At 41.9% G+C, this 17907-nt stretch overlaps 1 protein-coding gene across 2 annotated transcripts; it reads right to left on the bottom strand.

The window, feature by feature from the left end:
* Positions 1-578: 578 nt before the first annotated feature.
* spint2 (serine peptidase inhibitor, Kunitz type, 2) lies at positions 579-16667 on the bottom strand. 2 transcript variants are annotated; one of them, XM_056373645.1, is made up of 11 exons: positions 16084-16666; positions 7718-7888; positions 6167-6226; positions 5525-5599; positions 4496-4519; positions 3306-3467; positions 2879-2932; positions 2549-2716; positions 2421-2462; positions 1528-1636; positions 579-1333 (listed from the first exon to the last, which is right to left on the bottom strand). In XM_056373645.1, the coding sequence occupies exons 1-11, from the start codon at positions 16505-16507 to the stop codon at positions 1243-1245; spliced, it is 1380 nt and encodes a 459-aa protein (XP_056229620.1). In that variant the 5' UTR covers positions 16508-16666; the 3' UTR covers positions 579-1242. The 2 variants fall into 2 exon arrangements, with proteins under 2 accessions (XP_056229620.1, XP_056229621.1); XM_056373646.1 differs by lacking the exon at positions 7718-7888 and having other exon boundaries at positions 16084-16667.
* Positions 16668-17907: the final 1240 nt, after the last annotated feature.

Genomic DNA, 17907 nt, shown 5'->3' with positions numbered 1-17907 from the left:
GAGGAACCTGTACTCATCAAAGCCAAGGCATTTTGGAATAGCGATCAAAAACATTTGCAGAAATTCCTGGTTATTCAATTTGCTTTTACAGTCTCACAAGTCGTTTAAGTAAACAATTAAATTATCAATAGACGTTTTATTAAACCTGGTGTTGTCTTTTACGGAGTGACTGTACGTTATGGTAGTTCAGGACCAATAGGGGGCACCAGTACGATTGGCATCGTAGATAGTAACGAGTGATGAGAAGTTTTTCCCCACGTTGGCCAGCATGTAATGTTTCTGCAAAGTTTTAGGCAATAAAACCAGTTCAACTGAACACGAGTCTCTGCTTCTGATAATTGATATCTGAAGATATCACAGTATCAGTAATAAAATAATTATTTAAGTACAGTCTGAGATTATTTAGGATTCGAGTATTAACATGATAACTGGTCTATGATAGAGTAGCTGATGAGTGGTAACGCACTGACCATCCAATCAGAGACTGTTAATGTAACTGAGGCTCAGGCTGAGCTGCAGGTACAAACACCTGAGACTGACTGTCTCAGCTGCTATATAACTGATGCAGGTTAAAACCATTAGAGATAGAAGAGTTTTATTTGATAAATGTGAGTACAGTCAACAGGTGAGACAGTTTAACCTCAGACTTGGGTACAAATCACAGCCCAAATCTAAAACCAGCATTACACATTGTATTATTAATGAATCACATTACAATAAAAGTCAAACTGGATAGACATTTTAAAAACAGCTTCATTATGTGAACATTTAATCATTCCTTAGGTCTATAAAACAGAAATACAACAGTCACTTTCTTTCTCTGACATTCTTTACACGTATCAGCTGTTAAAAAAGTTTTAACTCCACCTTTCAGATCAAATCCAAAAAGGTTTGTCCTGTTTGTTTCATATTTCATCCCATAGGCTGAATAAAATAAAAGTAAAAACACTTCCTGTCACATCTGGCACTCTCCAGGTGCAGTATGGGAAACTTCGGCTCCAGTGTTTCTTGAAACTTAGTTTCTTTACACATTTAGGATTTTATTAAGAGGCAGTTTGATAAAATATTTAATTGTTTCATTCATAAAATATAATAAAATGTCAAACTACAATCATGATAATTAGAGTTACACCTTCATGTTATTGGTTTATCCAAAGACATTCAATTTACTGTGACATTTAGGCATATATATATAGCTGTCTCCAGACTCTCTGCCCGCCCAGGTAATTCCATGGTCTCTCCTCAGGCCTTGTCAGGTCTGGGACTCTCTGGGACAGTCAGAGACTCCACAGAAGACTGCTCGTCTGGATCTGGAAGGAGCTCCTCCTTATCACTGAAGAAACAAATACAAGAAACACTTTATAGAAAATATCAGTGTTGATGTCTCAGTACAGCTGAATAGACCCACACAGAGAGAGTGGAGGCCACACAGTCCTGCCAGATGTTTCATGTCGTTTATTACTGATATGCTTTACCAGCAGGTATCAGGTCTGAGGCAGGTGTTACACACCAACAGGTTAACCTTACCTGACGGAAGACGGACGGCGGGACAGACGGTGACGTCTCAGCGAGATGAAGACGAGCGTCACCAGGAGCAGAACTGAGATGGCCGCAAGGGTGATGAGGAGGAAAAGGGCTGGGGGAGAAAAGATGAAGATCAGATGGCTGTTTCATACAGAAGGCACTTATTGTGAAAAGCCTGTCTGAAACAAAATGAACCAGAATCAGTCTGAGTCAAGTCAGGGACACTGTTTTCTTCATATAATCTGACCTGAGAATTAATCAGTGAATGACTGTAATTGTAAAATAATGTGAAAGATAGGTCTTTTGTTTTATAGTAAGGAAACGCTATCAGCAGTTACCTGGGTTACCTGAGGTAACCGCCTCAACACTGTTCATAAGTTTTAACATTAACATTAAAAGGTGCAAATACACACTGACTGGAATCCTGTACAAGTACTTTAGACTAATCCTAACCCAATCTGATCTGAGGTCAGATTTTAATGATGATAGAATGACAAATAATGTCAGAGTAATCTGACTATTGCTCACAGATCAGCAGGAAAGAAAAACTTCACACAGGGGCTTTTCTCCGGGAGGCTGAGGGAAGCCAGGCTTCCCCTGTTTTATAGATTTTAGTTGACATTTTAATAAAAATGCTCTGACTGTAAATATTTTGTGCTGTAGTTGCCATTCCTTCTCTTCCCTGTTCTCATTTAGGTAAACAGTGCCCCTCTAACTGATGTGTTAATATGTGGTGAAATGGTGGCTGTGAGCTATAAATGCCTTCTGTAAACTAGAGAGCATGTGTAGGTAAACCCAAGTGAAAGCTAGTAGCCTATAAACATGCGTGTGCAAGTCCTGCATCTGTATGATACAATTGTGTGTAAAATGATAACATCAGTTCATCTGAAACCCACCTGGAGCTGAGTTACGAGTTTTACCACGACTGTCCAAGGAGCCTGAAAGAGAAGAACAACATCAGCACAGATGTTACATCAGAGTCAACATGCTACTGGAAATCAAATTAGGAAAGTTTCTTCTTCACCGTCTCTGCTACAGCGGCTCATACACTCCTCCACAGTGCCGTAACTGTTCTGATTTCCACGGCAACCACCATACATGAATGACTGACAAGTGCCTGTGTTGTGGTCGTAAAAGAACTTTGGAAAGGCGGCACGGCAGGGACCGGGGTCAGGGGTCGCCATACACTTATCTGAGACAGAGATACAGAGACGCATTGATACAAAGACACATTGATACAGAGACACAGAGACAGACATTATTAATTAGTTATTAACTGGAGTTTGTCCCATCTGATGCATTCATATACTTCTAGTCAGAACTTCAGATGTTAATGTATTGAACAGTTTCTCACCTTTGTATTCAACATCATCAGCTGATGACTTCTTAGAAGATGGCAGGACCGACACTGAGAGAAGAGAGTCAACATCTCTAATTAGTACTAAACTCTTGACTCTGTACAGTTACAGACAGGTGTATGTGCCTTACCTGTACAAGTATAGACAGGTGTGTTAGTTACCTGTACAGGTGTAGACTGGTACAGCTAGGTGTCTGCCTCACCTGTACAGGTATAGACAGGTGTGTGTGCCTCATCTATACAGGTACAGACAGGTACAGACAGGTGTATGTGCCTCATCTATACAGGTATAGACAGGTACAGACAGGTGTTATGTGGCTCACCTGTACAGGTACAGACAGGTGTGTTATTTACCTGTACAGGTATAGACAGGTGTGTTAGTTACCTGTACAGGTATAGACAGGTACAGACAGGTGTTAGTTACCTGTACATGTAGCCATGCAGTTCTCCTTGCTGATGTAGTTGTTCTTGTTTCCTCTGCAGCCTCCGTAGATGAATGGCTCACAGTTACCTGTCCGACTATTGTAGTACCAGTGCTGAAACGCTGCCCTGCAGGGACCTGCCTGAGGCTCCACCTTGCAGTGCTCTGATTGGACAAGAGGACGCAGACAGGTATGTTACGTTTGTCCTGACAGTATCTTCTACTCACCTCCTTGTTATGTTTTCATACAGCTGCTGGTAAAACATCTGGAATCTTTCTCAGACCACTGGTTAAAATATATCAACACATTTTCTACAGTTTGTGAATGTGATGAAACATCATCCAGTTAAAAGGAAACAAGACAATCTCACTGCACATCTGCACATGGTCACTATAAACACAGGTACAGGCAGGTCATCGGGTTTGATGATGAAAATCAAGGTTTAGTTGTGAATCCGTTTCTGTTACTGAAAACTGAAGGAGGAACGATGGACAAACAAGTCAAAGCTGAAATATAGATCCAGCATTCAACCCTTGTGAAATGACCCCATCTTCATGTCTTCATACTTTTTGGAACTGCTCCAAGCTAGCAATTTACTGTACTTCTGTGTTTAATACACTTTCAGAGGTCCTTCAATTCACTATAGACTGCTGTTCTATTATAGGTCTCTTTGGAGGACCCTCTAATGTCTACTCTTCGAACGAGCCCGTGACGTCTTGGCTTCTTGACTCTGTATGCTGCTTGCCTGTCGTCTAATTGTACTGAATTGTAATTCCTCCAAATCATACAGTGGATCAAGAATATCTTATATGAGGCTAAAAAATGAGGCTCACCAGGTAAATCCTGTAATATCTGGAGACCTTTTCTGAGATATGTAGCAGGGGAGCTAAAGCTTGAGTGCAAATGATTATAGGATAACAGTGTCTGAATATCAAATGTCCTGCTCTGATGGACCCTGAGAACTAGGATAGTCTCTCTTGAACTTAATTCCCTATTTCTTTTTCTTGTCCTTTCAATTATTTATTTTTTTATATTTTAAAATATATTGTACTTGTTTACTTGCTGTATTTATTTGTCTACTTACTTTGTATGTGGGTGGATGTGTGTGTGTGTCTGTGTGTGTGTGTGTGTGTGGGGGGGGGGGTATGTTTGTATGCTCATCATTTAAAAAAAAAGAAAAGCTGAAACATACCATCGTATTCACCAGCAGACATTCCTGTAGGAGAGAGTAAAATGTCAGTGTGACCACATTCATCATGTGACCTCGTTCTCATACTCTTTTCTCCCCATCATTCTTTCCCTCTTTGAACCGAACTGGCCCCCTCCTGAGCTGTTATTTATACTGACTTCCTTTTTATCATTCAGCCTCTGTTCTGTCCTCGTCTCTCCTCTCCTGTCCCCTTGTCTAGTCTTCAGACACCTGGGCTCTGTGTAATATAAAAGCTCAGGTACAAACTGAGACAAACTCATCTGGAAGTTCTGTCATTAAACTGATGATGGATTTATTTCTGCAGGTCACCAGAGCTGAAGGAAAAGAAGCTAGTAGTGAGTTTAGTGATATATAATATTCATTAGTATCAGTGTGTCACAAATAAACACTAAAAGAGAAGAGCAGCCTGTACAATGAGGACATTTTTGGATTTGCGGATGGCACTGTTCAATATTGTGATTACAATGTGACTTGCGATCAATAAAAAAATATTGAGGTGTGCATGTACAGTTTTGCTGAGTGAAGCTGAATGAAGAACACAGACAAAGGTCACTATCGGTCATCTCATCCGTTTTCCTACCTCTGCTGCAGGTATCGTTGGGCTGTCGTTTTAAGTTAACAACAGTTTGTGGTAAATGAAGCTGCAGTCTACACACAAAGTTTTCCTTTTACCTTGTTCATATTAGCTTAACGTTAGCGTTCTGCGCTCGTGTAAAATAAACCGCGGTGGATGGGAGAAGTGGGAAATATAGCTTTTCTTCGTGTTTAAATCTTGGAAAACCTTGGAAACCCGATGTGACCGCATGACGTGGGTAAATACCATTATTTTTTGTAATTCATCGCGTTTCAGTTTTTTGCAATGTGTTTATTGCACATGTTCATATCGCGATGATGATGAAAATGAGATTAATCGGTCAGCACTAGAGAAAAGTATTATTATCATAATCCCTAAAAAATGTGTGTCTGATGCAGTAACGTTGTTTGTGAAGGTGTGTCCAGGTGTGATGTTACCTGTCTCCTGAGGGGGAACAGACTCTGTAGCCGCAGGTTCAGACTCAACTGGACCTTCAGCGTCTTCAGACTTATCTGGACCAGGAAGGACAAGACACAGGAAGTGATGAGGTGAAGTAAAGCTACAATAACTTTAAGGCATCAGAATATAGAGATTTAATAATTGGTTTATTGACCTGTGTAATCAATGACTGGTGTATTGATCTGTATAATCAATAAAAGATTTATTGATCAGTATAATCGGCATATAAACCATATCCTTATACACTGATAATACAGATAAACTATGACAACTATCAGCTGTACAACAGTAGTGAAGCAGTAAAACACAGTGAAGTACAGTGAAGTACAGTTAAGTACAGTGAAGTACAGGGAAGCACAGTGAAGTACAGTGAAGTACAGTGAAGTACAGTGAGGCACAGGGAAGTACAAGGAAGTACAATGGAGCACAGTGAAGTACAGGGAAGTACAGTGAAGTACAGGGAAGCACAGTGAAGTACAGGGAAGTACAGTGAAGTACAGTGAAGTACAGGGAAGTACAGGGAAGCACAGTGAAGTACAGGGAAGCACAGTGAAGTACAGTGAAGTACAATGAAGCACATCAGTTCCACTACAGCGGTTCACAGTAAAAACAAAACTTACTTGTATCGAAGGAGAGAGCCATTTGAGGAGCAGGAGTCGAGTCATCAGGGAGAACTGAACCTAAACACACACACACACACACACACACACACACACACACACACACACACACACACACACACACACATATATACACAGGGTTATATAAATGCAGTATCTTCTCTCTTGTTGTTTTTTTCTATCAATAATAATAAAGATGTTGAACTGGAAAGTTTTTAGCACATTTGTGGTGTGTGTGTGTGTGTGTGTGTGTGTGTGTGTGTGTGTATGTGTTACTCCTAGCTGTTCTCAGATTCCTGTGAAAGAATCCATAAACACACACACCAACAGAGCTGTCACTGCACAACACTGACACACACACAGACAGAGAGAGAGACACACACTGAACACACACACACACGCCATCCTGCATCAGGAAACACAAACAGGAAGTGATGACAGTAAAATGTCTGAACTGATCAGTCTGTTCCAGAAACTTTTGGGATGAAACACTGAATGTGCGTGTTTGTGGTTCAGTGTGTATTTGGTGTGTATTTGGTGTGTGTGGTTCAGTGTATGTTCAGTGTGTGACTGTGTGTGTTCAATGTGTGCGGTGTCAGGTTGCTGTGGCCAGACCGGTTCAGTGCAGTTTGATCCTGAAGACAAACAATTACACCTGAACACACCTGTACAGAACCTCAATGAAAAAAATCCTGATTTACTTGTGTGTGTGTGTGTGTGTGTGTGTGTGTGTGCGTGTGCGTGTGTGTGTGTATGAGTGAAAGAGAGCGAGCGAGCACGAGAGAGAGAAAGAGAGAGAGAGTGGAGCACAGAAGGGTTAAGCGAATTGTTGTGATGTGCAGGGATGTGTCTTATAATTAAATAAACTTTTATCCATGTTGAAACTGTGGGACTTATCAGACTGTGTCAGAGGACGTCAGTAGAGTAGGCGATCCTTCAGTGTGACCAGGACACATTCATGTTCACACTGCTTAAAGAATGTGGCCACATGTGGCCCAGACCACCTCATACTGTGGTCTGAGTGATTGAATCTCAAATCTCGAGTCCCACCAAAGTCGATGCTTTGGTGTTAAGGTGAGAACAACTGACAGACTCTGAGCTGCAGGCAGTTCCTTCCTCCTCATGGTTTCTGCTCTGATCTGCATTTTCAGCTGTGAGACCTTATATAGACAGGTGTGTGTCCAATCAGCTGACTTTACCACAGGTGGACTCCAATCAAGGTGTAGAAACATCTCAGAGATGATCCAGAGAAATGTAGGAACGTGGGCTCAACTCCAAGTGTCATAGTAAACTGTCTGAATACTTATGTCAATGTGATATTTTTATTTTTGCAAAAATGTCTAAACTTCAGTTTTCTCTTCATCATTATCAGTCAAGTGTTGACGGATGCAGACTGTTGGAACTGTTGTAGGACTGATACCACATCTAAACAGCTGCTGATTTATTTGTTGTCAATTGACCAGTTTATTAATTCACTAATTGTTGCAGCTTTAATGAATGAGTCCTTCACAGGTCAAACTGCTGTGTTCAGTGAGACCTGACGACTGTTACCTGTTACTCCGCTGCACGTGGCCTCACACTCCTCCTGAGAGTCAAAGTTGTTTGCGTTGGCCTCACAGCCACCGTAGACGAAGCTGCGACAGCTCTGGTTCATCACATTATAGTAAAACTTTGGGAACGCCGCCCGACATGAGCCCACTTTCTTCGGCAGACGACAGCGAACTGAGAAGAGACGGAAACAGAAGGAGCGTTAACGCCACCTGATCCTGGACCAGTGACTGCAGTGGTGAAACTGATCCTGGACCAGGTCTGTGTTGCATATAGGGTATTTAAATTTGCCCACTCACTTGCATCTGTTTTATTTTATAAATAATAGGCACTTTATTTCTTATCTTTACAGATACAATTGAAAAAATGCATTCAATTGAAAGCATTTTTTTTATTTTTATTTGTGTGCCCTCATAGTTTATTTTCTTATTTTGTTGCATTGTGCTTTTTTACTGTATACTGTTGGTGGACATTGGGGTAATGGCATATTTTTGGATGCAACCATCAGTAACCCTAATGTAGTTCCTCAATGACTTAAGATGTTATTTTAGTAATCTGTGTGATCTAAGCCGTGGAAACACATTAACCAGGAGTGTAGGGACTGTGATGATTGGTGGTGCTGGTTAATTAGTGTGAATGCTGTAGCATTGTTATTCAAATCTTTATTATCATTATTATTATTATTATTATTATTATTATACTTCTGCCTTTTTGCGGTCTCTAATTACACCTTCATACTTTGTCCTACAGAAACCGTTCAACTATCAAAACGTTCAGCTTTTTCTGGAGATTATCGGATGCATTCAACCTTTCAGTTATTAGGCTTGTATTCATCTCTTTGATATCCTCAACAGTTTTTGAATCATCAGTTTTAGTTTTATGCTTTTTTTCTGATTTCTTTTGAGTTTAAATGGGTGTGTATTGCACTGAATGTTCAGAGCTAGAGCGGATGACATCATCGCTAGAGTGGGAGAAGCTCTAAAATATATCTGAAAAAAAAATGTGTGTATCTTGTCCTTACGGCCACATACTTCAGTCTTCATGGATAATATCTTCTTTAATTGTACACAAATTTGTTCCGTTTCATACAAAGTGTATACCTTATCACAGAGACTAACAGAACACAAGACTTTGAGCTATTTAACTATCATTCAACTTTTTGATATCTTATACAGTTTGTCATTCATCAGAGTTTTAGTGTTAAGCTTTCTTCTGATAATTCTTGAGTTTGTAATGGTGTGTATTGCACAGAATGTTCAGAGCTAGAGTGGATGACATCATCGGTAGAGTGGGAGAAGCTCTAGAACTCCTCTGAATTCTGTTTAACTCGTCCTCACGGCCACATATTTCAGTCTTCACACATCATGGCTTCCTCAATAGTAGACACATTTGTCCTGTTTCATAGAAAGTGTCTACCTTACTTTACAGAATTCAGATCTCTGTGATGTTTACAAACACAGCCCCACACACACACACACACACACACACACACACACACACACAAAGCTGTTTACAAATGAGTGCTCATACAGAGAGATTACAGTTTAGACTGGACAGTACAACAGTAAATACAGCAGCAGAAATTGAATTTACTTTGAGCTACAGGAACTGTTCAACCATCATGGTAGCTCTCCAATATCACACACACCCCCTTCACCCCCACCACCCCATTTTTGTCACTGAAGGTAGGCTAAATAACAGAAACACCTCTGTATAATTTAATATACACTACATCCTCCACAAAGATCAAGTGAATCAACAACTGTCTAAAACTATTTTAATAATAAATTGCCTTCTGAGTATATTAGTATTTATCAGGTGCACACACAGGCTCCAAAGTGCATAACTACAATTAATTGGTTGATTTCGTTGCTGTTCTCACCAGGGAACTGATATATCAGGTAACCTTTAAGATGTTCTTTAATTTTATAGTTATATCATATAATATTATTATTATCACCCTATACATGTTTTACCCGTCCATCCCCATTTTCAAATGTGACACAGTAACACATTTACTCCAACATTTTAACTGACTTACTTTGTTCTTTTATCTGAGAACATGTTTACACAGTGATTTACTTCTACTGGTGTCTGTTCACTAATAGTAGTGACGCCGTTCACGTAGTGACATGCTGACGTCAGTTTCTGTTACTGGTAGAGTTTAGTGCTGCTCTGTCTGAACACAGTTGTTGCTGTTTTCTTCATCACAGTGTCTAACTACCTGCTGTACCTCCAGCACCCAGAGCTCTCTGCTCCTTTTAGAGCTCAGCTGTTGTTTACATGCTATTCAGATGTGCTAGCTACTTTAGCTTAGCAGTTAACACTAGCTTCTCTCTCTCTCTCCCTCTCTCACTCGCTCGCTCGGTGTGATGGTGTTGCAACTTCAGTGTAGAGGATTGTAAAAATGTATTACATCTGCAGCGATGTCTAGCTGTCTTTAGGCACAGCTCCACTCGCTAACCGGAGCTAACTGCAAACTCTAACTGCCATCCTTGAAAATTTTCCTCAAAAAAAGTCAGACAAGCTCTTTTAAATCCCACAATTTCCAACCTTCACTGCAGCCCTTTTTAAAAACACACAATCACCAACCGAAGTGTCTCACACAGAGGCTCAGCAACTACAGCTCAATATCTCTACTGCGTCTGTGTGCGCGCGCTCTGGTCATGTGACATCGCTCTGAACAGGAAGGTAAACTTGTCTGACAGTGTAAAAGGACCCGCTTATACCTAACCTTGGTGTAAAAAGTTTTTAGAAGCTGAAAAATCATCACAGCAGTGCTGTCACTGCCGTATGCCATGTTTTGACTGAGACATAACAAACCAACATTGCTCGCCACACATGAGTCTGGGAGACTGTTGCTGGTTGATGCCATACAGAACCGATGTGAGTTAAATTAACCACAGTTGTCGGCCACGGTTATACTGATAATTAAAATTTAAATGGTAATACTAACCGCCTGGCACATCTACCATGATATAGCGTGAAACCGGCAACCGTTTAATCTCTATTAACTAAATTCTGATAAAAAAGTTAAAAAAAAAAGTCTCAAAACAACATATTTGGTTCCCACACACAGGCTCCTAATTGTTAATGGCAGGCTGACATAACAGCAAAATAAACAAAAAAGGAGCCAAATAATGTTGATACACCAAATTACAGCCAAGTACAGTAAAGACAAAATTCAAAGTTTTGTCATCGGCCTTTCAATGATGTTGGCTTTAGTCTGTAATCTGAACTCACAAACCTGTGTTTATCTGGGAAAACCTCCAGAATCATGCCAAGTAGCCAAGAACCAATAGGAGCTGAAGAATCCATGATCACCACAGTGTCTCCAGCTATCAAATTCCTTTTTCTGGTTCCATCTTTGCCTCTCTTGAAGCAAGGGCAAGTCCTCCTGTAACCATCTCTTCCACAAAACATCTGCGATATACTGCACTTGTCTGCTTCTCCTTCTCACATACTGGCCATGAGGCTCGAACACTCCAGGTGGCAGAGCTGGTTTACCCTTTAAGAGAAGAGGATGTTTAGACGTGAGAGGGTCCAGATCATTGATGTCATCTGACGTCAACTCCTTGAATCCTATCATGATTCAAAGAAGCAAGAGCCTCCTTCAGTTCCCTTTCCGCCCCGATTAAATTGGTACCATTATCTAATGTTAGGTATGCCACTTGTTCTCTCCTGCATATAAAACGCAGCAGAGCATTAATGCATATGTCTGTGGCCAATGAAACTTCTGAAAATTCTGTATTGCTTACATGTTGTTCTACCTCTCCTCACTTCAACTGATACAACGTAATCTACTCCGCTGTTGGCAATGGTAGGAGATCAGGAAGGATTCTCACCTTTGGAAGATCAGCCATTTTTTGTTCCACTGTTCTTCCATTATAGTGTCTACAAAAGCTGCATTCAGCGATGATCTTCCTGACAACTGAATTAGCGTTGGTGATTCAAAACCTCTTCCTCACTTTGGATAGTATGAGAGTCTGTCCACCATGGCCCAGATTTTGGTGTACATGCTTGAGAATAAGCATAGAAACTTTCTGCACCTTGGAGAGAATGAGAGGATGCTCAGCTTCCTCAGGCATTGCTCCTCTGCTCAATCTTCCTCCAACTCTCAAGAGTCCATCCTCCAAAGTTGGGTCCAGTCAATATATGGGACTCTGAGACTCACTGTTGCTGCCTTGGATGACAATGCAGAATTTTCTTTACTGCGTTTCTGTGACTAACAATAGCAAATGATGGTAACCTCTGCTCCCAGTAAATCATCTAGCGCTGAAGTACTGGAAGCCACTGTGACCCTTTGTCAGCCTGCCTCCAACTGTTGTGACTGGTTTACTTTGGATGGCTATCCACAGAAGCCTCCAACTGTTTTCTCAGGCGACTCTGGTCCAACAACATAAACTTTATCCTGAGAAACCAGGCAACTGCTGTCTTAAGCCTCCTCCAGTCGGAAAAGTAGGTAATGAGCTGGTCAGTAGGACTAGACACGTCGGACACACTAATGGCATTTACTGTTGCCTCCTTTCTGGCCTCTTGGTCATTAAAGTCCACTGAGAATTCCAACACAGTTGTAGGCCAATCCTCATCATGCTTCCAAAGAAATGCAGGACCTTCAAGCCACCTGTTGTTCTTCAAAAAGTCAGAGATCTTCATTCCCCTCAATGAATCATCATCTTGATTGTCTTTGTAACTGACATGTCTCCACTGAGAGGGTTCAGATGTTACTCTGATGGTCGAGATTCTCTTTGCCACAAACGTGTGAAAGCACCTGTCCTCATTATTAAGGACCAAAATACTGATTCCTCCAATGGTTCCAGCTGTTCCAGAGCTGTTTGCCTTATGATATTGTTGGGACTCATCATCCAAGAGAGACCAAATGTTTCTTTGCTCCAGTGGACAAAGGAACTCACACTCCACAGTTCCTCACTGTTCACACCTGGGGACTACCCCCCCCCCCATGGACCTTACTGGCCAGCCATGGTCAGCGTGTGACATGTGACCCCCAAGAGTGTCACCAAACAAAACCAGTCCTCTGGACCTCTTCTCTCTCTTCCCTTCTTGGCTTGCTCTGGAGAGCAGCTCCAGCTCTCTCCTCTCGGTTCTTCAAAGTGCAACAAGGCCCCAGCCCAGGTCAGCTCTGCTACCTGAGAAACTAGCTCTCTCTCGTCGGCCCGCTAACAGCAGCCTGCAACACTGTTCCCCTCAACAGCAGCGACCTGCTTCGGATTAACTGTGAGTGAACCAAATCCTCTTCAGAATCAGCCGCTACGACACAAGGGTAGCTGATTTTCCAAGTAACAGGAGTCGTAGCAGAGTTAGCATGGAACAGCTAACTCTGTGGGGAGAACAAAGGAGATAACAGCAAGCAACACAGCCAGACAGGACTTTACTCCACCAGGAAACCTCCCAACTCACTGGACTTTACAACAACACTGGAAAGGACCTCTTTGCTTGTTCCAAGGACTGGGTAACGTTAACTGACTGGGCCTAACCTTTCCCAGCACAGCACAGCATAGCTAAGCAGCAGAAGTCTTAACTTAGTTAATGTACTTGTTGATTGATGTGTTGTTGTTGTAATGTTTGCTTAGGTTGTGGTCAGTCATATAGTTAATCAGGTACTCGTATGTTCACACACATAGCAGTACGTCTCAGTTCTACAACCTGCATGAAGCTAACCTTCCCCCTCTAACCTGGTACCTTTAGATTACATGAGCTAGGCTAACAAAGAAACTCACACCTTCCGTCCCACACACAGTAGGTGGTCTCAGCGGCCATTTTGAGTAGTTTCTTTGTTTACCGCCATCTTGTGTAGTCTCCTTTGTTCAGGTCATGTGGTCACAGTGACCACTTTGAATCGGCCATCTTGCCTTTGTCTGTGTCCACACACACACACACACACACACACACACACACACACACAAACACACACACACACACACACACACACACACACACACACACACACACACACACACACACACTAGATTAGACATTGTGTTTTACTCTGCTCCATTGTAAATAAATGTCTTTAAGTAACTACTGGTGTGTTTAATGTTGCACAAGCTTGAATATTGCCAACCTCTACTTGGTAGAATTCCAATCCTTCAACTGTAACTTACTGTTGATTTGGTAATTTGGTTATAGTTAGTAAGCTAATGGTTAATCAGAGTTCCAGATTAATGGTAATAAATTGAGACTAAAACCATATTGGCTATTTTGCCTATTAGTTTAGGCTGGTGCCCCATAAACTTTAATTCATTTTAAAGTTTTTATTTAATATTAATATTTTTAATATTAATATTTTCTTAATTTATGATAGCCAATGAATTGATAAACAACCAAAATCCAACATATTTGGTGTCCAGCTCATGAGGTAGAGCTCAGACCCAACAATATGAAGCATGGTGGGATGAGATTGACCACAAGTTTTGCATGTAAAGCACTTCTTGCAATCCCGGCTCATGTGACCATCACAAAAACACAGCTCCCTCTGCCTCGTTAACTACATTATACGAACATGGGTTAATGATGAAAACTGACCATTATCCAGCTGATGGTTGTGGATGTGTTCTTAAATTCAATTTGAAATGGACAGGGCTCAGATATATTTAACTTATATTGTGTATAACAGGAAATACTACATCGCTTTTTGTTTTGAAATCAAAGTCATGAGAAATCGTATTGAATAATCGTGATCTCAATATTGATCATAATAATCGTCATTATGATTTTTGCCATAATCAGGCAGCCCTAGCACAACAGTGGTCAAAAACTGTTTGCCCTTCTGGGCCAAACACCTGACGACAACAGGTGCATTTCCTAACTATATACCTGAACCCCCTATATAATAGCACAGTGACGCCCAATGCACACAAAGCGAATAACAACTAAAGTCTGGTCATTCAAAACAACATATATGGTTCCTACAATCATCGATCTCTTTCAATAAATTCCTTCTTTGTTTTCCTTTGTTTGTTTTGTTTATTGTTTGACCAACTGTATTTTTCCTTCAGCTACATTTAATGTGTGTGTTTCTTTATTTTGAAGTTTGTATGTGTGAATAAACAAACTAAATTAAACTGAACACGTTATTACATTTTACTCTGGATGATTAAACAGTAAAATTAGTTTTGTTCAGTTAACTCATGTGGTGAGAGTGTTCAGGTGTTCTCAGCTGTTTTCCTCTCAAGTGTCATGTTCACAGGTAGAAACCAGTCTGACCAGTCTGACCTGAAGCACAACTAAAGCAAAGGTTGTATTTTTTCTGCAAATACCTGAGAAAGGTGCGTTTCCTTATACCTTTGTCATGACTCAGGATCTACCTGGACAAGTGGGTTCTAGGTGGGAAATGGTTTAGAACAGTGACATGTGACCAACTCTGACTTTCAGAGAACAGTCACCTGCACGGTCACAGCTCACACAGTACACTGTCTTTCATGTCAACAGTTGCTGATTATTAATCAGCAGCATCACTTCCCTCTGGCAGTGAAGCTCAGCACTTCCTGCAGGTGTTTCACATTAAAAGCTTTCAAAGCGATTGGTCTGACACAGCAGCTACAAGCCATTAAACTCAAACCAGGAAAAGGACAGACCATGTCCTTGGAGCTCCTGGAAGGCTGCTCTTAAAGACCTGTTCCTCATAAGGACCTGGTTCTCATTAGGACTCTAACGAGGATTAATTTTATGATTCATGTTCCGGTCATTTGTCTTTTGCATTTTGCTTTTATAGATGAAAACAACCAATGAGCTGAAAGATCAAATTCAGATTCTTGTTCTGTCAACTGAAAACCAATCATTAATGACACTGACATGTACAGTGGGGGCCAGCAGGGGCCCCGGGGCCCCTCAGGAGGTGAATCCAGACCTGACTTATATGAAACCTGAAAACCAGCCAGGCAGTGATGATGAAATAAAACATGTTCCTATTTCTCTTCAGCATTGTCTACATAATGAGATAATTCATCAGTTCATCTTTAATGAAAACATCATATCGTGTCACATGACTCCTCCAGACATGCTTCAGACAATATGTCAATATCAGAAGGAAAGCTACAAGAAGCCTTGGACAGAAGTTAACTACAATTACCCCCCACCCCCACCCCGACACACACACACCTCCTCCCACCTCCCCTCTTCAGTTTCTGTACCCTGCAGAGTCCAGTCTTAAGTCTCTGTCCTGATGCCCTCTGACATGAACCACGTGATTTAAATGATCACACAGGCTCTCACTACAAGGATGAAGTCTGATGAGAAATTGTGTGGCTTATCTCTGATGATCCGACTAGGCCAATAATCAATAATCATACCTGTTAACGTACAGACTGAATGATTCACACAACAGTTAATGAGTAGGGTCCGGGTCTTACTGTTGTTGGTCTCGTTGGTCCGTGGTTCCCAGGAGCCGTGGAGCGGGACAATGTGCGGCCTCTCCCCGCGGGCTTCCCTCTTCACCGTCCTGCGGTAAACCTTGAACTGGGAGCTGGGCTGGAGGACGCACACGTCCCGGCCCTGGCTCTCACAGCTCACCAGCAGGCACTGTGGCCCGCCGTCCTGCGGGTAACCCACCAGGGCCAGGTCACAGTTCGGTTCGTTGCAGCAAGCCGCACGGCAGCTCTCCGGGTCCTTCACCTCCGCCAGCCGGCCAAGTTGGAGCACTTTGACGCCGAGAGACGCCAGGTCCAGACCCTGATTCGGATCAATGCTCTGGTCCCAGTCACAGTCTAGAGCAACGCCAGACCAGACCAGGAAATAGAGCGCCAGTACACTGAGTCGGAACCTGTATTTGTCCATCTTCCTCTAATATGGATCTGAAACTGGATGTAGATATAGTTCCAGTTCGGACGCTGGGTTTCCTGCTTTCAACTTTATGTCGCGTCAAACACTTTCTGCTCCGCGGGAATGATGAACCACTTCCGTATTTGGTGGCTTTTTGTTGTCGCAGGTAAAATTACCTGAGCGACAGGTGCAGCCACGCCCACCCGCTCACGTCACAACACACACACACACACACACACTCTCTCTCTCTCTTTCTCTCTTTCTCTCTCTTTCTCTCTCTCTCTCTCTCTCTCTCTCTCCAGTGTAAAAAAAAATCATCAGTCACCAAGAATGTTTCCAAATGCATGTTATATATCTGTCACGTGTCTGTAGTCGCAGCCATGAAGTCTGCGTCAGGGATTCTTCCAGGGTCACCTCGGCTTCCCTCTTGGCCCTGGCTCTCTGGAAAACAACTTTTCTCACTTTCTGAAAGAAGTTTCTCAGTTCAGGTGATTTTTATTTTGTGACTTTGGCTCAGAGGAGACAGATGAGTCAGCTGAGATGACCAGCCGCACATCAGTGATAATCCTTCATGCTCACGTACGGCTGATCAGACATGATGACATCACTGTTACATCATCATTGCTCTGCTCGGGCTCAGACGCAGTCACATGCTGACCTCATCTGCCAGGTGACCAAACAGAGATAATAACAAGTGTTGTCATCAGATGTTGAACATAACTTCCGCTCAGGAGGTCATGTTTTCACCTCTGTCTGTCTGTCTGTCTGTCTGTCTGTCTGTCTGTCTGTCTGTCTGTCAGTCAGCAGGATTTTGTAAACAGTCCTGAACGGAAATTTGCACTGCACGTGGTGGAGAGAAGGATTATGGCTCAGAGAATAACTCAGTCAGATATGAATCATTTATTGTTAATCTGGATTTTTTTCTGGAGTCTGGTGGGTGTTGTCTGGTCTTGGTGGAGGTCTGCGCTCTAAATGAATGTGGATTGTGCTCTCTGGGAGGTTCTCTAGTGATGTCTCTGTTTCCTTTGCAGCTTTAGCAAGGACACACCCACAGCTCACCTGTTTACCACCAGGTGCCGCAGCCGCTTCACTCTCTGTCAGCTCTTACATGTGTTCTAGACGCAGGAGCGCTAGGACCCTGCAGTCCTCTCATGCTGCATTCATGTCTACTTGTAAACTTGTACATCACATAAAAAACGTTTGTTGCTGCTTAAAAAACATTTTTGGTTTTAACTGTTTTTATTTCACAGTGTAACGAAGTGGGGATTCACATGGCTGCTCATGTAAAATAATCAGTGTGTTTTTTCACTGTTTCATCCTCCTTTCACTTCACAATCGGAGGAACAGAAAACCAGTTGTTATCTCAGTCATTGTCTTACAGTGTCCATCGCTTTCATCTGTTATTATCAGTTATT

Source organism: Seriola aureovittata, chromosome 4, assembly GCF_021018895.1.
Source record: "Seriola aureovittata isolate HTS-2021-v1 ecotype China chromosome 4, ASM2101889v1, whole genome shotgun sequence".
NCBI lineage: Eukaryota > Metazoa > Chordata > Actinopteri > Carangiformes > Carangidae > Seriola > Seriola aureovittata.
This window is presented reverse-complemented; position numbering and strand designations above follow the sequence as displayed.

Bases quoted from the DNA above. Each gene is read 5' to 3' on its own strand.
- spint2 (XM_056373645.1), bottom strand. From the start codon at position 16,507: ATGGACAAATACAGGTTCCGACTCAGTGTACTGGCGCTCTATTTCCTG. The intron at 6,227-7,717 runs GTAACAGTCGTC...GTGTGTGTTTAG, and splicing joins CACGTGCAGCGGAGTAACAG to GTTCAGTTCTCCCTGATGAC. The intron at 3,468-4,495 runs GTATGTTTCAGC...TTGTCCAATCAG, and splicing joins GTCTGCTGGTGAATACGATG to AGCACTGCAAGGTGGAGCCT.